The sequence below is a fragment of the Pseudonaja textilis genome, chromosome 3, assembly GCF_049901715.1.
Source record: "Pseudonaja textilis isolate UNSWEBS1 chromosome 3, rPseTex1.2, whole genome shotgun sequence".
Taxonomy (NCBI): Eukaryota; Metazoa; Chordata; class Lepidosauria; order Squamata; family Elapidae; genus Pseudonaja; species Pseudonaja textilis.
The window spans coordinates 109,566,141-109,588,958 of record NC_141992.1 but is presented as its reverse complement, the minus strand read 5'-3'; the positions used below and the strand labels follow the sequence as shown (position 1 = coordinate 109,588,958).

At 37.9% G+C, this 22,818-nt stretch overlaps 1 protein-coding gene across 1 annotated transcript; it reads right to left on the bottom strand.

Annotated features, from left to right (window-relative positions):
- Positions 1-3,747: 3,747 nt before the first annotated feature.
- HBEGF (heparin binding EGF like growth factor) lies at positions 3,748-15,362 on the bottom strand. Its single transcript, XM_026700941.2, has 6 exons — positions 15,046-15,362; positions 13,840-14,019; positions 9,866-10,031; positions 6,940-7,095; positions 5,977-6,068; positions 3,748-4,293 (listed from the first exon to the last, which is right to left on the bottom strand). The coding sequence occupies exons 1-5, from the start codon at positions 15,071-15,073 to the stop codon at positions 5,996-5,998; spliced, it is 603 nt and encodes a 200-aa protein (XP_026556726.1). The 5' UTR covers positions 15,074-15,362; the 3' UTR covers positions 3,748-4,293; positions 5,977-5,995.
- Positions 15,363-22,818: the final 7,456 nt, after the last annotated feature.

The window sequence follows — 22,818 nt, the reverse complement described above, 5'->3', positions numbered from 1 at the left end:
ACTTCAGCAGATATAACAAGCCCAGATTATCTGATAATTTATTTTTATGATTAAGAGTTGACTGGATGAAACACATATGTAAAATATGAATATTCAGCAAAGAGTTATTTTATGTTAGAACCGAGCGAATATGACTGGTAGAACAGATTTTACAACTGCAAAGATAAATAAATCAGATTAACAACTGTGGAAATGAGTATAGTTTTTCCTTGCTTTATACAATTTTGGTATTATGTGCTTTATCATTTTCATCCAAAAATTTGTTTTATGCAAAACTAAATATCACTGTTACATAATTTATGCCAGCATAGTCCCCAAAATGTAAAAATATATCAGGACTTATTCCCATCCAAAAACTACTTAATTTTTCATCTTTCTCCCCTGTTCACACATTTACTGTTGTGTTGTGTGTCCCTTTTATTGTGTGTTGTTTTCTACTTATTTCCATAACTGCAGTAACTACTATTGTTACTATGGAACCAAAACCACCATCAACTTATCTAAATCCTTTTCTAAAACATCAGTGCCTCACTTTGTGTGAGGTTTGGAGAGAACATAATCTTAGCAGAAAGTGAAGGAAATCTGTTATATGCTTATATCCAATGATAATTTAAGGGATACTAAAGAAAGCTTACTAGAAAAGTCTGAAAAATGGGATTTAAAAAACCAGAAAGGCCAAAACTACTGTTAAATCTATTAGCAAAAGATGTAAATGCAAACAAATGAGAACAGAGCAAAGGTTATTTGGAAACTTCATAGAAGCTGTATGAAAGAACAAGAACAAGCAAGGGTTATTTTTCCTGAAAAAATACAGTAGATGAAGCTTTAGAATAGGAACAAATAAATGCTAAAGGTGCTGCATATTATTGATGAAAGAAAAAAAAGCAGTAATGTATAAGGTTGACTTCTCAACGGCTATCCTGAAATACGCTGTACTTTTATGAATGTGTTAGAAACAAATTCCCCAAGCAGACCTTCTGTAACAATAGTGTTTCTTAAGGAAAGGGAAATGGATTCCTACACGGAAAGGAAGCTGATAGGAAATTACAATCAGAATAAAAAAGAAAGAAAATGTGTTTTAATTCTAAGAAAGCCAGATATTGGAAGAAGCAAATTCAATATTGAAAGCAAAGTGACATAAAGGGATTTACGCAGAACTAGAGAATTACTATAAAGGTACAGTGACCTAGATGTGGTGTACTGTAGTGTTTTTAGTACACAGCAATATTTGATTAATTGATCTTGATTCTACAAAATTATATACTGAAGGAAAGATTTACTTTATTGATAGCAGTAAAGCAGAAAATGCTAGAAATTTTGAAATGTAGTACCTAGACAAATGCTATTATTATCCTGTAATTGTGAAAGTTGTCCTAGGTTTTAGACTTGAGAAAGCTTGTAGAATAATAAGTTTAATAATGAAAGGGTTCACCATTCAATTTAAAACTAGTGAATGTATAATTCCAAAGTATTTAGAAGTTTTGAAGTGCTTGCATTAAAAATAATGTGGGAGGGGGAGCAATGAATCACAAAAAGAAAAAAAGATGCATCAAATTTAACATTCAGTCAAAAGCCCTTTTGAAATGGGGAAAGCAGAGATAGATGTGCAGCTTCAACGCTTCCCGCAGTACAACTAGGACAAAAGATTTGAAAAAGACATTTGGAAGAACAACACAAAAAGAATACAGAAAAGCAAACTGTATGCAACTTTTCTACAGTCTGGATACAGTTTTATAATACAGAAAGTAAAGAAGACAACAAGCAGAAAAAGCAATTTAAACCCATTCTAATGGAGGTTTATGAATGAGAACGGCAGCCCTCCCTGCTCTGGGAATGGAATATCCCAAGATGATTGCACTGGTGGCGCAGCGGTTAGAATGCAGTACTGCAGCTAATTCTGCTGACCGCAGGCTGCCAGCATTTTGGCAGTTCGATTCTCAGCAGCTGAAGGTTGACTCGACCTTCTATCCTTCTGAGGTCAGTAAAATGAGAACTCAGATTGTTGGGGGCAATATGCTGACTCTGTAAACCGCAGTATATAAGTCTCAGTGCTATTGCTATTTGTATTTAGCCTGTGTGTGATGCTAAGTCACCCTAACAACTTCCTAGCTTATACAATCCTTTATCAACAGGATCCTGAGCGACCCTCTTTGAAAAATAGAAGAAAGAGAACAAATGCATCTTGGATGAAGAATATTCAACAGGATAATGATCCTGCCAACTGAAAGGATTTGAACACCCTACAAGACAAAAGGGGGGAACCGCTGGGCTTCTACACTCTGGAACTGGAACTGATATAAATGGAGAAAGACTATCAAGCCACATTAGTAATAGACTTCAGTCAAGGCAACACTACAAAGGTTGCTAATTTGCTGAAGGGGATGAGTAAGATGATAACTATGCAGAGATTTGTGATATCCTATGCAAATATTAACTACATAAAAACATAGGAAAATCTCTTCATTATTATGTAATTCAAGTGAGTTTAGATGATTAACTCCTATTGGTTGAGAAGATTTGATGGACTTCAGGAATAAACAAACTAAATTAGGTACACTACATAGGAATGGAAAACAAAAGCCACATCCTGGAATATTCCTCTTTCCTTTTCACCTTTCTGCCACTTACCTGTTTTCTGTCAGCTGCTACTATTAGTTATCTGGAAAAGAATATGCATAAATTTAAGATTTCCTTTTTAATGTGCCATTATACAAAGTGTACTATACAAAAATGTTTCACTCTGCTATGTAAACATTCAGTTCAATGCTTTAGCATAAAGCTTAAGGATAAATCATAAAAGAAGCAAAACTATACTACATGCTAACTCATAAAAGAATGGTTTATGTATCACGGCAGGTGGTTTCATGCTAATCTAACTTATAGTTTAGTATGTAAGATACCCATTACTTAAATTACATGAGATAAAAGGCAAATCTCTTGCTAATTTAGTAATGTTGTATCTAAATTGTACACATCCATGCAAAAAACTACCCCGAAGTATAACTTTCAGCAATATACAATATATGTGTGTCTGAAAGAAGCTTAAAGCAAAACTTTTCCCCTAGCTTCTGTGTTATTCTTACTTATTTGATTCTTACTTGGGGTCAGAAATGAATGAGCAAAACTCAGCTTCATCTCCTTAGTAGTAAATCCATCATAGGCAATGTATATTGTTACCATTTCCAAAAGAATATAGGTGTGCTTAACACATTTATAATTTTTGGTTCATTCTGGAAATGTTCAGCTTCCATCCCTCTCATTTGGAACTTGAAGCACCTGCTCAAAGCTCAACACAAAGATGTTTTGAAGAACGTTTTCCAGAATGTCTAGCTTCCATCCCTCCATATGCTGTCAACAATCACAGGACTCTTGGTAGCTAACAAGAACACACAACAGCATATAAAACATAAGAATAAATCAAAGAAAGCAAAACATCTGTTTCGAGGTTCAAATGCTTTGCATGCTGACCTAAAATTTCTTTAGAAAAACTATGCAGAATTCCTCATTGTCAAACCATCAATAACACAACTGCAATAGAGACAGGATTAGATAACATTTTTAAAACTCTAAAGGAAATATTCTGAGGTTTTCAGAATTCCAAATTTACTAAAGAATCAAAGATTTGCCATAAGAATTTTAGTCCCGACTGCATATATTTTATCAATTGTTAGATATGATAAGATTCTATCAATAAAAATAGTTGCTTTTCACTTTTAATCTCTAAATCAGGATTCAAGTGCCAGCAAGCATAAGAAAGGTTATTTATTAGAGTGGTACACCGCACAATACTCCTGTCTGTCCTGTTGATTTCAGGACTACAGGATTAAGCCTTAAATAAATAACATGTATATTGTATCTAAAATAAATATATAACTTAAAATGAAGCATCTTGTTAAATATTTTTCAGATTAAATAAAGTTCAAAAACTAGATCTCTTCAGGAGAGTTTTTCACAGTTTTTCAGAGCAGTATTCAGTAACAGTTTTGTAAAGAATCCAGTTGCCTGGTTCATTGTTTGCTTGGTTCATGCCAAAGTCATTTTCCACTGGTAAGAAGACAAATTTCAAATCTTCTTGGGTGTAGCTCCACATTGTGAACAAGTCCTCTGCGAATAAATGTGGTTCTCTCTCACAGAGAATTCTTTCAATTTAGAGATATGATTTGCTTCTTTAACAAAGCATTATCTCCTTGAAAACAAAGTTGTTCTCATTTGTATAAGTTCCTCTTTAAGCAGGTCCTAGAAAGGGTATTATCCATTCAATTGTGAATGTAGAACTTGTTTCACTGCTTAAACCTGGATTTGTAATAAAAAGATACCTCAGGTTAAAATAAATCAGTTACACAACATTTGATTTATAGTACTAATTTTTAATGACTCTACACTATAATGTGTACAGCTATTTCCAAACAGAATTAGGATGAACTAGAGGTATTTCAAGGTTAATGCAGACTAATTGGCTGGAGGCTTATATTGGTGCATTCTCATGGAGTTCAGCAGAATTAACAACATTCAACCTGCTAACCTCTTACAACAGATCCGGTTATACTTTCTTAAAGGATTTAATCTGATTAGGGGAATCCCATCAGAGGATTATGTTTATCTTCAAAATCCAAGATCATCTTAAAGGAAATGGCCTCCAAGAAAAAACAGAATATTTACTTTTGATACTCTAAAATGTGGCCTACAGCAGCTGAAGGAATGCAATGGAAATGGGAAAAAGCAGCTGCCACAGAATGGCAAAGAGGAGTAAATAATGAATATGAAAAAAAAATGCCCCAGCTGCAGAAATTTTCAGGAAAAAATGGTAACGTGCCTGGATTTATTTAGATTCTCAGTCATCCAGGTCATGGTTGTCTCAAGGGTAATTTTCTCCAAAAGGCAATTCGACTTTCTGGTTTTTATTTTTGTTTTTTGAAGACTCATCCAAGAAACTTCTTGAGCTCTGACTGGATGGTGGGGAATGGAAGAATTTATACTTCTTGCAGACAGCTGAACAGGTGACCTTAAAGACCGGCTAAAAGAATGCAAATGTCCTGCTATCTGCAAGGAGTATAAATCCCTCCATTCCCCACCATCCAGTCAGAGCTCAAGAAGCTTCTTGGATGAGAAGCAAAATGTCTTCAAAGGAAAACCAAGAGAGTCCAGTTGCCTCTTGGGAAAAAGCACCTTTGGGACAAGTGCCTGGGTTGCAATAGCAAAGTCTGCCCTGTGAGGCAGACAAACTCAGAAATCAAGACTACTTAGATTTCTGGAAAGATCTATGTTGTTAGTAGAGTAAAGCACAGAAACTAGAAAGCCTGCTAAAGCAGCTCTCCAGATAATCTTGGACATGGCATAATTAAGGCTGATTTACTCTTACACTTTTCCCTCCCTTGAATGAGGTGTCTCTTTTGTAACAGTACTGTTTCCTCTCCCATGCCTCACAACTAGTTCATCACAACTAGATAGATTCCAGTGATGTAACAGCAGAAACAATCAGTAACATTTACTCTGGATGCTCAAAATTGTTTCTTAAAAAGTCTTATGATTAACCCAGTATGATAAGCATTTCTTTTTTATGTTGAACTGCCACATGAGAAAAAAGAACCAACCCATAAAATGGTCCAAGCTCAAGGCTCGGGTGTGGATCCAGCCTGCGTGGCCAGCCTGGAAACAGCAAAGGACTGGCCCACAGTGCCTCTGCCAGCAAAAATGGGGCTGGGGGGGGGGCTGTGCATACCCTTCCAAGCCCAATTTTTGCTGGCAGAGGGCTGCAAGAAAATGGAGTTCAGGAGCCCATTTTCTCTGGGAGGTAGCTCAGGCCGCCACAGGCACCCCTGACATGAGTGACATTGAGCTGGTCACACACAACCTGGCTATGCCCACCCCAACGCCCCGAGGTCAATGAAATCAAGTTTGACACCCTGAAATAGTCTCTCCTCATATCAACAAACAGAAGGCCATGTTTACCCAGATATTATATTCTGAGCGAGTTACCTTGCAGTTTTTGAACAGTTCATTGATTGACAGTGATACCCAATTTAACCTTCTCTTCATTCTCTACATCATATACTCCTTGTTTGTGACATCTAGAATATTGGAAAAAGAGGAGCCAAGATTAAAACCAATTCTAAACTTACACAGATATTCAAAGAGGACCTATGGTTGTTCCATCACTAATCTTGAAAATGTAATATGGGAAATCCCATCCTGCATTTTTGGGATAGAACCATCACAAAGTATTATAAAACTGGACTTTAAGTCCTTTACCAGATGGTTCATGTGAGGTGTCCTGATTGCCACTCAAGATTTAAAAAAGTAATTTAATGTAATTTCTAAAGTCATATGTCAAAGCAGAAGAACAAAAACAGGATTAAAATTCTCTGCATGTTTTATCAACTATTTGTTATAAAGATATAATCTGCCTTTCTCAGAAGTTGTATTAAAATCAAATTAAGGCAAAATATAATAAGAAAAAAATCAGTTAAACTCTAGTATACTCTGTAGAAAGGCTTAGGCAAATAGAGTATATCAGTTTAAGTTTGCATTCAGAAAAGATTCCTAAGGCTGATGGGAAGCTGAAGCAGGCAGGAGCTACAAACCTTTGTGCATATTTAATATAACTTACTGGATCTGTCAATCTGTTCTGAAGGTCAGATCTCATAAGATAAAGGTAAAGGGTTCCACTGCCAGTTATTCCCAACTCTAAGGGCTAGTGCTCATTTCCAATTTACAGCCAAAGAGCCAGCATTGTGCAAAGACACTTCCATCATCATGTGGCCAGCATGATTATAAGCCAAAGGAGCACAAGAATGCTGTTACCTTCCCATCAAAGTGGTATCTATTTATCTACTTGCATTTACTTTTACATTCTTCCTTCATGAGACCAGACTTCCAGATCATCATAAGCTGAAGGCAATTCTATGTCTTCACACATCTCAATCCTATTAAACTACTTGCCTCAGCATCAATAATACTGCAATGATGATAAGACACAGGGATGACAGAATCACTGCTGTAACTGCCAGGATAGTTGTACGATCATAACCATAAAAGCGGTTTTCCACTGGAAGGCTAAGAGCATGGCACCTCTCCCCATGGTAGTCTTCCTGGCATCTAGGAATTAAGAATTTTAAAAATCAATACATGAAGCTTATTCCATAGGGCTGTAATAACATTTATAAGTGATACACTTGGCTACTTCCATCTACTGTAAGTTTAATGGGGGGAGGACTTTGTTCCCAATGTACAATTCATCAAGTCGCTTCCCTACTTTTTTCAGGTTGAGATTTTCATTTCTGACTGTAAAGCACACGCTATACAGATTATTTTATATACTGACATCCTAAGCATTCATTCAAGAGTGAAAAAATATTTACAGTCACTCACCCACTCACAAATTAATTCTGCAAAGGCTTTTTTCAGAAGATTTCTGAAAATCTATTTAGGTGTTAACCAGGCCAAGCTGCAGAGGATACTCTTATAATTTGTTGTAACTGTTATTTAGAATTGTTATTGTTTTCTTTATTTTATGTGTGGCATCTATAATGCTGTACTGTTATTGTACAAGGAATTTATAAAATTACAGTACAAATGCCAACTTGCAGCACCAACAGGGAGACAGGAAGTATCTTTATAAGGCAGAGGTAGACAATGTGATGCCCATGAACATTAATGTGCCCCTGACACCCCGTCGCCTCCCAATCTTTTTCAAATATGATTTTAATATGAAGAATACCACGTAGACATGTAACTTATTTTATTTATTGATTAGCTCTTGGGCCACTTGCCTCTCATATCTTGTTAATTGGGAGATGCCCCAAGAAGCTAATCTACCTTCCCGCCAATGCCTTTTTTTCTGTGTGGTTAGCCACGCGTGGTTTTCTCAGAAATCTGTTTCTTGGGGAATTGGCCACCTCATGAGTTCAACTGTACCTGTTGCATATCCCCCTGCTGTAAGGCCTAAACATTTATTCTTCAATGATCAAAGAATAGACTTAGCAAGATTATTCATAGGTTCCCAGTTCTGACTCGCTGATTCATACTTTCTCACTGATTATTTCTCACTTTATTGCTTCCCATAGTAAGAAAAGTTAAAATATTTCTTTCAGACAGAAATATTATTCCTAAAAAGAACGTATCTGCATGACATGCTAAACCATACTAAGAGTAGGCTTAGTTTCAAAATCACAAATAATACGTCTGTAAATACTTGTAACATTTTAAATTCTATGTGCATGCATACATAAGCAGACACACACATCAAACTCACATTTGCAACTGGAAAGTAAGTTTCCATTTACATACTGTAATATAATAGCAATAGTAGGATGATTCATAATGCTGCTTGGTGAATTTTATAGCAATGTTTGTCCTAATGAAAGGTGTACATTTATATAGAGAACTGTTGCATAAGTTTTTTCTGTTTTAATTTCATTGTGTATATTCTTACCACCCCTTCAAAGAGGGCAAGGTCAAGAAACTGGAACTATTAAGAGTCTTGGATAATGGTTAGGATATTGTAATATAATCCTGAAAGCTGTCAAAGCTTTCTTTACTTCAACATATACCTGACACAGTCAAGGTGAGGATAGTTTTAACATGCTTTCTCATGCTTTCTGTTGTTCCAGGACCTGGATATGAGATATGATAATATCAAAAGTGGTTTTTATTTTGAAAAGTAACTGGACTGATTTTTGAGGAAAAACAAGACATTTTGCTTCCTATCCTGGAAGCTTCATCAACTGTATTGGATGGTGTTGGAGATAGAAGGACAAGTAGTGACAATTGAGATTAGTTGGGGGAAATGTTAGGTTCTGACAGAAAGTGGGGAGGGAATGGAAAGATTGTACTTTCTTTGCAGTCAACTGGTCTTAACACTCTCTGAGAGCCATTGTGGTTACTTGGGGTTTTACCTGCGATCTCAGGGTCACCTGAGTCAGAGGTGTGGAATCTTCTTGGAACAGCCAGTAGGACTGCATTGTAGACCTGGGATAAATTGAGGGTGTCTTATCCTTCCTCTTCTGTTGAGAGAGGGCCGCTCAAGGTTAACATAAATGGCCCCTTTTACCCCTCCTTCAAACCAAAGTTCCTCTCTATACAAAATGTGGACTTTGCTGTCTTCAAAAGAGCGACCTATGTCTTTCAAATGCAGATAGACCGCTGACTCTTGTCCTGATGGGATAGATTTCTTATGTTGTGTCATGCACTTGTGAAGTGATTGCTTTGTTTCACCAGTGTACAGATCTGCACATGCCTCACTGCATTGTATTGCATATAACACATTGCTCACTTTGTGTCTAGATGTTTTATCCTTCGGGTGGATAAGTTTCTGCCTTAATGTATTCTTGGGCATAAAATTTGCAGGTATGTGATGTTGATTGAAATTCTTCCTGAGCTTTTCAGATATTCCAGCAACATATGGAATGACAATGTTGCTTCCGTTGTTATTCTCTTCCTTGTGTGGAGTAGAGGAGCTCATGCTGGTTCTTTTTTTGGATTTGATGGAGGCCAGTTGGGATATCCACAACTTCTGAGGGATTCCTTGATGAGTTTTTCAAAGTAAAAACCACTTTTGATACGATGACCTGGATAATTGAGAAGCTTCATAGATACAGCTCTGATGAGAGTTAAATAATGCTTTATTTCGCCTTTTGGTTCTAGGTATAGAGGTGCAGTGGCAAAACAGACACAATTGTTCCCATTACATTTTAACAGTTCCTGCTATTCTTAATCTTTTTTTAATGAGAGTTTCAGTATATAAGTTTCCTCTCTTATTATCAGTATGAACTTCTAATTCATTTCACTGGAAAATAAATCTGCAATACAGCCATGGTTTTCTCTGTATGCAATTAATTACAGGATATAAATAGTATAAGTAACTTACATACAAGATGGAGATTTAAGTTCCTTAATATATTTGCATTTTCCATGAATACAATAATCCTTGTATTTCCCCAAGCAGGGATCTCTTTTCTTTCGCTTTCCTTTTCTCCTTTTCTTCCCTCCGTTATTTGGAGTCACAGGTTCTTGCGGCTTGGACATGAAAGCAACTGGAAAAGGAAGGAAAACACTAATTTTATGTATTAGAATATTGAAGCATATCCCAGGCATTGTAGCTCAAATTGGCTTAGGAATATTAGCACTTGCATTTTTTTTCTAGAAAATTAAATTATGATGGACCTCTCTCCTTAAAATGGGGTTTAATAAAGGTATCTCTCCCCTAAAAATGGGGTTTCATCTAAATATTCAAGGTAAGATGAACAAGCTATAACCTTGTGTTCTCCCCAAATACATTTTGCAAAATGACCAAGGTCTATGTTGTCCTTTGGATACAGCCTATATTGCCTGAATGACGTTGAAGAATTCAAGTAGGATCCCATTTGAGACTCACATAAGCACATTGATTCCTATTATCTCTAATCAGAGTATAACCTCAAGAGCTTTCTGGCATTATTGCAATTTTCAGTTATACATTTAAGATTCATACACATATTCAGAGCATTCAGAAAAGGCATATGGAATTACATATGCCAAAGCTTGCTTTGTTCATGCTGATCACCAGAATGCAGAGAAACAAGAGATTGTTCTGCTACTTTGCCTTTAACTTTTCTGGTCTTTTTCCTAATGCTGTTCACTGTCCTCCTAAAGTAGGTCTGACCCAGTTAACCAATGGCTGATTTATGGCATGCTAAATTTACAGTGGTGTCATACATAAAGTTAAGTTGCTTTTCTTATAGAACATGTTATTAAAAAAGGACAACACGCATCAAGAAAACGGCAGGATAAAATCCAAAGGAAAAAAAAAGATTCAGAGCTCTATTTATATTGTTCCTTCTGCAAAACAAAAGAGAATGTACCATTGTGTAAAATTATAATTAAAATTTGTTGATTTTCATTGTGTAGTGGTTGTGCTTTGGTAATTCCATGAAACCAAGCTTGAGGCAGAATAGGCATAACACATTCAGCAACATAACTGGCAAAGCAGTGGTGGGATTAAATTATTATTTTTTTACTACCGGTTCTGTGGGTGACTTGGTAGGCGTGGCAGGGAAAGGATACTGCAAAATCTCCAATCAGAGCTATTATATTTGCCGGTTCTCCAAACTACTCAAAATTTCTACTACCAGTTCTCCAGAACTGGTCAGAACCTGCTGAATACCACCTCTGTGGCAAAGTAAATAGCTAAGTTGTTTACTACAACAAAAAGAAATCATTCTTATTGAGCAAACTTGCAATTGCTCATAACTCCCACTAGGTAATAATGTTAGGAGGCATGATTACCTAATCTCAAAAACACTAAGCAGAGTCAGACCTGGTATGCATTTGGATGAAAGACAACCGGGAAGCCCTAGGATAGTAGATCAGAGGAGGAAGTTGAAAAAACAAGGAAGAAAGCAACAGCAAAGCATTTCCATGGGGTTATCAAGAGTAGATGAGCTTCACTTGAGGAAGTTTTTACAGTATAGATCATGGGTATCAAACTTGACTGTGTCACGTGACATATCATGACGTATTGTGATGTTTTTTGCCTTTGCAGGGTGGGCATGGCCTGGATAAATCAGTGCTTATCATACTGGACACCAGCTACAGATCCTCACCAGTGGTGGGATTCAAATTTTTTTACTACCAGTTCTGTGGGCATGGCTTGGTGGGCATGGCAGGGGAAGGATACTGCAAAATCCCATTCCCTCCCCACCCCACTAACTTGCTTTCCAGCTCCATTCTCCTGTGCAGGGCAACAAAAGAAGATCCAGCTGATCAGCTGGGACATGGGAGGTGGAGAAGAGATGAGGCGGGGCCAGTCAGAGGTGGTATTTGCCGGTTCTCCGAACTACTCAAAATTTCTGCTACCGGTTCTCCAGAACTGGTCAGAACCTGCTCAATACCATCACTGATCCTCACCTAGTTCAACTAGGAGAGGGTATGGAAAGGTGGAAGTATTGAACTATTCTATTATCCACTATATATCTATTAGATCTCCAGAAATGACAATGAAATATATAGCACATTCCTCAAAAATCTGAAGGAAGGCAGGAGCACTTTGAGTTATTTATCTCTGTACACACACACACACACGCACACACACCAGCAATTAAGGACTCTCAATGACTAAAACAAACAAGTCATCTGAGTAGACATTCTTAGCTATATGGAAAGTCTGGATCCAAAGATATGCTGAATAGTCAACCTAGTTAAGAAGAGCAGCTCAGTGTTCTTCCCACACATTTGCTATGACTATTTCATGGGCATCAATATTTGGCAGAAAGCATACTAGGGTCTCAAGACATAAATAGGCAAAGAGGATGAAATGGAAACCCAAGCTCGACGCCCCCAGATGGTACAACTTCGCCCTAATGACTAAACTCAGTAAGGTAAGAAGAGGCATACTGTGTGGGACAGGAACTGTGAGTCATTTGTGGATCCTCTCATCAATTGACAGCATTTACTGACTGGAAAATTAATATTTCTGTCTGGACAGACCCACATATAAAATAATTAACATGTGGGGATAAGCAATAGATTCTATATGGCCAGGACCATTATTCACTAGCTAATCCTTTCTCAAATCTCCCAGTTTAATTCTATACAATAGCGAAAATGCCAACTAGGCTTACTTATTTTGTTATATTTAAGAATACTGTTGCCATGGATATCAATGCTAGAAAATGTTTCCCAAAGATGAGGGAAGTTTTGTCAATAGGATGAGGAGGGGGAAAAGGGAGGGAAATACTAATCTCACCAAGTTTGCAGATCCTTAGAGGAAAATTAGTGAAAGAGGAAAAATAAGCACCAAAGCATATTACAGCTCTAGAAAAGTGAGAGCATCAACTAGCAGTAGATTATATAGCTGTTTGGTATTGCTCTGCTACTCAAAAAGTAGAACAACATACATGCTATAAGTGTCAGGATTTGTGGCAAACAAATGGCAATATTTCACTAGAGCATGTGAGTGGGGGAAGTAGCAGTTCTAATAACAGATAAGAATTATAATGTGTGACTGACTGAAACAAGGATCTCTGGGGTAACAGTTTGGAACATATAAATGAGAAATGACTACATTATCAATCCGTTCTGACATCAAGCAAATATGACAAGAATTTCCACAGAACATTTCATTGTAATTCCCTTGCTTGTTCTTAGGAATCATTCCTAAACATTTAAAGCAGTACAACAAATATGTGGCATGGCTATCATTGAAATACAGATGCTTTAATTTCTATTATCCTATTATTCTATCATAAAAGTACAACATATGGACTTGCTTTATAGTTCATTCTGAAATAGATTTACTTATGTTTACAATTTAAACATTCCCTAGAATTTCCTTGGCTTTTTTCCAGTTCTTTAAACAGAGATAGGATCAAAGACATCGCACACACAAAAATAACACAGTAACATCTTTCACTTATTTATTGAATTTCAGGTTGCCTCTGCTGAGATCCTGTCTGCCCTCCCTTTTTCAACTATTTAAAACTGAATGAAGTTATTAGGAGCCAATGTTGTCCTTTATAGTAAAATCGTATTCCATAAATTGGAATAATATCCCAAGTCTTTGAAGATATTCATCAACCAGCATCAGGAATCCCAATTTCTGTCATTCAAAAACCACAAGAGTTCAAAAGTTGTTCAAAAGTTACTAACCTGATACAGGTTAGTTAAATCAATAACCACCAGCCTATATAAGTAAAATCATTGATCTCTAGAAATAACAGATATGCTCCTTCTCCGGAGAGCATTCAAGGTAACAGTCTCTACCAATGATTGCTCTCAGTGATGATCCATGCACTCATATATATGCTGCTTGCAGCTACAACCACTTGTACAGTAATAGGGAAATAATAGCATTCTGAGCCATACCTTGAGGGAGATCACTAAAGGTATCTCCTTTGGATAACGAAACGTCTCTCTGTCCTATATGTTCCAAAGCTTTTGAGGATGGGTGGAGATGGAGATTTGTCAAGTTGTCTCTGTTTTCTCTCCTGGGAGTTTCATTCTGGAGTAAGTCAGTCCCCTCTCCATTCACCAGGATGGCACAAGCTACAAATAGAATTAAGGACATTTCAGTACTCTCTCAAAAAAGAAAGAAAATCTAGACATTCTAATATTACCAAATGTTGCAGTCAAAATCCAAAATGATTTAAACAAGCCTGAAATTTGTCATGTAATTCTCTCACAAACTAGCACAAATCAACTTACATTGCAGGAGGGGCAAAGCTATTTATAGAACCACAGTGCAACACAAAAACAAAGGCATGAACAAAACAAGATATAAATGAAGGCCAGATTCACTTACATGTGAATGGCAAACAAATGCACTAAATATAGTAGGTGTTCTCATATTTTCAAACTACATGCCCAGCATACACATACACAAGCATACTCTGCTCCTACTCCAATTTTGCAGCACAAGTGCAGCATAGGCTGGGATGCTTCCATTCTTCTGAGCAACAGTTTGCCTAGTAGACTCAGGGACATAGATAGCAACTAGTGGAAAAACATTCTGATCTGAAAATACTTCCAAGCACTTTTTAAAAATTAGGATAAATTTAACCAACAGAGAATCGACATTGTTATAAACTTTATATAATTTAAAATTGACATTTACTGTCTCTCAAATGTTCCAGGGAATTCAGTAGGGGTAAGGGGACTCAAACGCATCCCTTTACTATATAAATAAAATACACCCAGCCCAGCGATTCAACGCTATCATGTAGCCCTATATTAGTTATCAAAACAAGCTAAATTTGGCAGTAGTGGAAAAAGAAGCCCTGACCCGGCAGGCAGCTTCTCAGAAAACCGCCAAGCAACTGTGTCAATGGACTACCAATCATGTTTTATTTTATTTTCGGTACCATTACCAGGCAGACATAAGTCTCGTATTGGCTTAAGCGAGAGCATGTACTGCGACCAACGCAGCGTCGTAACTTAGAGCCCCCAGCTATTTCGTCCACGCAGCGACCCCCTCACCCTCCTTCCTGGACAAGGTGCGTTCTCCAACATTCACGATCAGGACTTGTGTTTGCGTCCATTCGGGCGCAAAGTCCTCCCGTCTCCCCGGCTTACCTGCCGCAAGAAGAACGCTCGAAATCATCTCCGCTCCTGGCAAGGCTTGCCACCGCCGCTCGCTTCGCTCCTACCGGGCCCGACGGAGGGGCTTCAAAGGCAGGCTTTTTCCTGGACTCGCTTCTTAAGGCGGAGCGCGCCAAGTGGTCGGGCCGGGCTCGTCTAGATGTCGCGCCGACTGTTCCCGGGATCAGGACAAAGCAGACGCCCGTGCAGCGCGTACCGCCTACTGCCTGCTGGATTCGTACAGTCGCCCTGCGCCCCGAGGAAGGCAGCTCCCAACTGAAGGGGCCGGCCTAGGCTAGGCAGGGTTCGTCTGTGAACGCCACGCCCACTCCCTGGGCGCGAGCGTGGGCCCTCCTGCGGTGCGGTCGCCGGGAGGAGTCCCTCGCCCTGCCCTCGGGCGCGGCTGCTTCCTCGCCCGGTTCCATTTCCTCGGCGAAAATGGCGCTTCCCCGACTTTTGGCCGCTTTTGAGAGGGCCGGAGTCTACCCTTCGCTCTTTGGTCGGTCATCCTCTGAATAGTAGGTGCTACAGGTGGAACTGTCCGCGCCCGGTCGCATTCTGAGATATTAGCAGTTTCAAGAAACAAACCAACAGTTCAGTTCCCTCGCGCGGGGGTGTATCCCGCTTTTCCGACTGCTAATACACACTTAGGTTTTCGTAGTTTAAAAATACATTATGCTCTTCAACGACATCATCTACAAAACCTGGAACGGTCATGACCTACCTTATCGGGATGTTTTCAGGATAGTGAAAATCAGAAAATGTGGGTTACAGACTCTCAGTCCGGAGTTGGTATTTTGTACTGACTTTTAAACTAAGTCAGGGTAAAATGACTCAAAGTAATAACCCTTTTGCTGCAACCTTATAGGGCAGGTCCTTGGTCACAGATAGCTTCGCTGCTACCTCCTCTGCCCATCCTATTAAGTGGGGTTGTGGGGCTGACCGGCGTGGGAAGATTCAGAATTGGGTCATTTCTGTAAAAAAAAAAAAGGCAATTCTTGAACAGAGAAAAATGTAGGAGCTTGAAAACACCGGGTAATTTCTGTTCCCTTTCTTTTACTTAAGATACAACCCACTTGTGCTGGGCTGGGGTCATCACACATCTTCTTTCTCCACTTCATGATTTTAGCCAGCCAAGTATATAGATTAATATCCCTCTGTTCACTTCATCTTAGATACTTAGGTATCTTGGCATTATATTGCAAGTTTCATAACCACATGCCCAGCAAACTCACACAGACAGACATACTGTGCTTGTACTCCCAACTTTGTGACACAAGTGTAACATAGGCCGGTGTGCTTCAATTCCTCTGAGCAACTATTTGCTTAATAGATTCAGAGACTTCGCAAACCAGGTTTATGTGATTCTTGTGCAGCATAACTTCTTAATGTAGCCATATGAGGCAGTCTAGTTAGAATTCTCTAGGAAGTAATTCAACACTTCTTTCAAAGAAATATTAGTTTCTGCTCTTCATAAATAGGTCACAGTGAGGTCCTTTTAAAGTGAGTTAATCTTGAATTAAATAATAATAATAATTACTATTATTATTCTGGACCAGACCTTCCTTACTTAAGTGGGAGATCATGGTGGGAGATCATGGTATGTGGATATTCCTTCTTGAAGAGTCATTCTCAGAAGGCATTGCTGGGAGCCTCAGTTTCACCTGACGACTTTTGGCCTGAAAGGTGACTGAGGACTTCTTTGCTGTCTCTGAGAAACCATGTATGACTTAAGCTGGAGTTTTGGACTATTAGCTCATCAGTCTCTGGATGACACACTACCTCTTCCAAGCCTAAGACAGCAGGGGAAGTGATTAACTATGGTCTGAGGCAATCTAGGAATGGATGGGGGACATCCTGACATCCAAGTTGGAGATGTCAAAGAATTTGACTATCTAAAAAGTAATTCAATCACTGTTTGATTGGATAAGGTACCACTTTTCAAAAAGAGTAAGGGCTGGCACATCATATGGGTATGCTCTGAATTCATTTTTTTCTTTCCATGCTTAAGTGATAATAGTTGGAAAGGGCAACTTTTACTAACATTTAACCAATTACCAACTCTGAGTCATTCAGAAAAAATGTAGCCTTTGATCAGCCTTGTTTCTATGCTGACATGCTTTTGTTTCCTTAGCATTCTTCTAATACTTGTTCCTTTCATCTTTATTAAAAACATTTATTTTGATAGCAACAAGTTTAATTTAGGCAGCTTCTAATAATGGTCTTGTCCACCTCTGGGTTTTCACTTTTCTTTCCTCATGAACCAACATGACAATGTTTACTTTTTATCCATGGTGGCTTACAATATTTATTAACCAATTAGATTGTTACATGATATCTTATTTCCAAGAATTCTTTAGAAGATCTGATGACAAAAGCCCAGAAGTTGGGTAGCTCCTTTCCCCACTAACCAATTTTATTAAAAGGCATAAACTTTCATGATGTGAACCTCACTTCATCAGCATATTCTAAAATGTTGGAATGTTTCTATAAAACATCTTAGTTAATTGGACAAGTTTTGCTTCAAAATATAATAGAGTTGCTGTACCTCCTTTATTACATCAATTTGAAAACAGTGCTTTCAAACATTATATAGAGCAATCTAAAAGAGCCAGATAGAAACTGAGATCATTCCTGTAAATCAGCTGGCAGATTATTGGTTTTTAGACTTTTCTATATTAAAAAATAAATATTATTTATCATTCCCCTCCTCCTTTATGTGGCAGAATTTATACCTACCACATATTAGAGGAAATTATTAAATCCTAAAGACTAAAAATACCCTAGTCAGTTTTTATAAATATCTGTTACCAATAAAACAATAAAATCTGATATGCAGATACTACTAAAAGATTACTGTCTGTAACCTTTAACTGGGTAACATAGTGCATCATAGGGCAAAATGTTTTGAAGCAAGGTATCTCAAATGGACTAACTGACAGAATGTTTCCAAAACTCTCATAGAATTGAAATTTGGCAATTTTATAAAACATTTTATGATACAAAAATTATCATGAAGTATGTTATGACATAATACAAATGGTCATAAAACATTTCCCATGATCAGCTGCTTATGTTTGACGGTTATGCAATTTAACACAGGCTATTTTCAAGGCAGACAAATATCTCCCTGAATTTTTAAGAATTTTTCAAGTACGTTAGAAAATCTCCCAGTGAAGGCAATGAGGAATCCGGTAAGGAAAGATGTCTGAAACGAGGACCCAAGTCATGGGTTGTATACGGTAGTTTCATCAAAACAGTGAAAAAATGTTTAAATACTATCACCAAACAATCTCACTAGATCTTATATAACAAAAACCATGCTTCAGAATTATTGGATCCCACTTAGTTTATATAAAAAAGGAATGAACACAATCATTGTGTTGTTGAAGATACAACCAGAAAGGTTCTTAATTTAAAAAAAAACATATTTTTGCAATGTCCTAAAGTTTGGATGTTTGGTAAGAAATGATTACATATATTAATTTAACTCTGAAATAAAGTTTAATATTTGGGGGTTCATACTATTCCTTACTTCTTTCAGTGGTGCTTTAAAGTCTGACTAAAGAAATCCATAAATTCTTAACCCCTATTTGCCAGATCCAGAAATACTTCTTTTCTTCCAACTAGATTTTCAGGCAATAAGATTGAGATGACTGCTAAGATCGGAACTTGTCACCGACTTGGCTAAAGGCCATCTTAAAATGACTTGCAGCAAGGAACAAAGAAATAGCTATAAAAACATTTGTATTTCCAAATCTGGGGAAAGTTCTTGGCAAGTTCCACCCAATACCTACCCTGAAAGAATGTTCCGTCACACTTACAGGTATTGACACATAGATAAAAAGAAGGTGTGGGAAAGTCCTTTTTATGTTGATTATTAAGTATTTCTCAGGAAATAAAGTATCTTTGAAGTGCTTTTGAGAACACATTAATAAAACAGTACTCTTCCTGTGTGTCATATTTGTTGATATAACATAAATTATTTAGTCTTACTGTTAATATTGCTAGCATTGTATTTATATTTATTTATAAAATGTAAAACAATATAGAAATGATATAAAAGCATAAAGACAACAAAAGTTATACATAATTTACATAGAAAAGAAAACAGCAGTATAAAATTCCCATTCATTCCAGCAACCTAAGGTTCTCAACACCCAAAATATTGAAAAGATAAAAGTTTTACAAATGAGAAGTTGAAAGATTGTGTATAGCTGTTCCAGTCAGGGTATTTGTCAAACTGATAAAAGGCATTCTAGACTACTGCAATGAGCTCTACATGGACTACCCTTGAAGAGCATTTGGAAGCTACAACTGGTGCAGAGTGTGACAGTGCAGGCAGTTTTTGGGGCCCTGAGAGTGGTCCATGTTATACCACTACTCTGTGAGCTGCACTGGCTGCCAGTTTGCTTCCAGGTACAATTCAAGGTGTTATCATCTTTAAAGCCCTACCTGGCACAGATCCAGGTTACCTGAGAAACCATTCCATCCTAATCAGACTGACCTACTCCAACCATGCTGGCAGAGGAAGCATGCTGCAGACCCTGTTGGTCAGGGTATTCTGGCGGGCCAAATCCAAGAGAACAGCCTTCTCTACCGAAGCTCCTGCCCTTTGGAACATCTTGCCTCCTAAGGTGAGATTGGCTTCTACCCTTCTGCATAAGAGTCTGAGTTGGCTTGGCAAATTTAATAAATAATAAACCATAGAGGCTACTTGGTCATTTTAACCTTTTGGAGAAGGTGCTGTTCCTTCCAGGGTGATCTCCCACTTGACTAGACAGATGAACCTTAGATAATATATTTGATTGTCTTGTCTGGACACTGGATCTCAATTTCTTGTCCCTTATTAACACTGCCCAGGCATTGGTTTAAAATGCTGACTTCCTCACCTTTATTAAATGAAGAACAGGTAAAGCTATCATCTGCATGTTATTAATAGCTCAGCCCACATTCTCCATAATTTATCCCAGTGACATTATGCATTTTAAAAGAATTGAGGTTTCAAAAACAGCCCTGAGCAATACCAAGCCATAATTATCATGGATAATACAATCATCATAATCCCCCTCACCAGGAGCTATGTTGGTGGATGTTTAGGTTCTAACAGGTTCAACCATACCAGTCAGGTCTTGGAGGAGAGGCCCAAAAGTATACCCTTTACACAATCCATTTTTAATAGAGAACACACACAAGGAAAATTCCATAATGGATTGCTCATTCATTGCTCAATCCTTGAATTGCAAGAATTAGACAAAACACCTGAGAATGCTAATAGTATAGGCAACAATGAAAATAAAGAAAACCAAATAATTTTTTGAAGAGCAACATCAGTTTTTATTAACTTCTCAAATAGTTATAATGAAAGATGAAAACATTGAGCAAAAGAAGAATGAACATCAGCTCTGGCAGACAGAAAAATGGGGAAAAATTATTGAATGTTTGAAAAAATTCAAATCATAGGAAGATTTCCACTATGGGAAAAGGTGAGTAGAATATATAGTAACTACCACAGTTTGGCAACAATTTCGGGCTATATAATGATAGCCTCCAGCTATTACAAATTACCTGATTTCAGTATCTTGCCAATATGATGAAAATTAGTGAAATGCCATATGTAAATACAGGCAACAAACCAAGTTAGAAATTACAAATTTGCCATTTCCAATCAAGCAGTTATATAAGAAAAACAACATTGTTTGATGTATTCCTATTGTATTATCTGAGTTTGGTATTATTCCGTGCTTCTCTAATCACAAAATAAACTAATACAATTTTTTTTCCAAATTAGCCACTCTTTTAAAACAGCTATAGGATCCTGGCTTCCATGGAAAACATTTGCTTCTCTCAGGATTCCTCCCTGAATCTCCCAAACATCAGCATGGATATGTCCCAGTGTCTTTATGTAACATTAAATTATGACTTGCTTTCAGTTCATCCCCATCCCAAATCTGAGGCAGTTTGAAGTCACCTTAATCATTCCAAAAATAGCATTCTCCCTCTTCCTGCACAATGTGGATGTGATCCAACATTTTTCATTGATGCTGCTGCTGATGGAGACAGGCCCAGGATTCTGCCCAGCTCTCGGTGGTCACACTGGGCTGCTGCAAATATGTCTTCCTGTCTTTAGTGGCTAAGTACTGCCCTCTCCTGGGCTGCAGGAGAGACTAGATACCTAGGTTTGACAGAGACATCAGTCCACCTAATCCCCGGTAAGGTTTTCCCTGGGCTTCTTATTCACACAGCTTTAATGCCTTTGTGAAAGTGTGCCAGGGCTAAGGGGCATAAAAGGTTAGTCTAAACTGGGAAACAGATAGCTTCTGCCAGCTGTGTTCACTGTTTCTGTCACTAAGACGTGCATTACAGGGGTTTTTGCTGTTTTTGGCAACAAGGGGTTTTTTGGTACTTTTTCTGCCTTTATTATTTTTGTAGGGTGGGGTGGCCCCACTTTCCGCACGCTTATACCATTTTCCCTCTCCACAGGCTAGTGGTGCTGCTGGCCCCATAGCATTAGCCAGGAACATACCATTTGCTTCCTCACACTTCATCCCATTCTTCTTCTTTATGCCTATGAACTGTTAGCCTGGCTATTTCTGGGCAGGGGCTTAGTGTTCTTTCAAATGAGCACTAGACCTATGTTCAGAAATAGTCCAACTGACAAGTCACAGGTGTGTTACTGGGGTTTGACAGAGAGTAATTCTGATTTTGAAATCACCACCCTACCCACTCAGCACATATTAAGGAAAAGCGATTGGCAAATATCTTTCCCACAACAGTAGCAGCTCACTCTCATTAATGGAGCAGAGTCAGGCTCCGGCTTTGGGGTGGAAAATTTTATCGTTGAAATGAGAGATTGTACTTTATCTTGTTATCTGGCTGTTCGCTCACTTTCAGTCTATTTCTGAAGTATCACAAGGTGCTAAGATAGAAGACAATGGGAATGTTTAGGACTATAGACCATTCCTTTCCTTTTTCATATGGAAAGCCAATACCTGTTTCCTGTCTACCAAGCTTATCCTGGTTTCAAGCTTCAATTACAAAAGCAAGATGTGCAAGCCACATCTTCAGATCAGGCCAAATCCCTAGGGCAGTCACATAACAAACTGAACAATTAGTGCATAATTTCCTTTGCAGAAAGGAGAAAAAGAGACAGGGGGGAGGGGGGAGGGAGGGGGAGAAGGGAGGGAAGATTCGACCATAATTCCTACTGAGGCTGGTTTGAAAACACTGTTATACTGCAATTGGGTTTGTATCCCACCTTAAACAGAGTCATCCTCTGATAAACAATTTGTGAGCAATACCTAAGCGTTTATTCTGCCTTTTTATTTGTAAAAAAACTGGACTCTAGGGTTGGACTAAGAGACTGCCAAGGTCCCTTCCAACTCTGTTATTCTATGTCCTTTTCTGTTTGTTGAGTTCCATCAAGAGCTAAGTGCTTTCCATTTAGAATTGCCTCAGGTTAAATATGTGTGTTTAGGGTAAATTGATATTATTAATGTTTTCAAAAAAAATGGATGTTCCTTTCATAGTGGTATTCATAAAAGAGGTTTGTTCTGAAATGGCAACTGCAGCTCAAAAGAAAGCAACACTCTTTCATCTGTCACTTTATTCTGCACGATGATAGGATAACCATTGCTCTCTGTAATTAACCAGTTTTCAAGATGTTGGATTTACTTGGAAAAAAATAAAGGTTTTTTTTTGTTAATTTGCTTTTGCCAATATCTTTAAAAGTACAGGACTGTCTCAGATTTATGAAGATTATAGGGT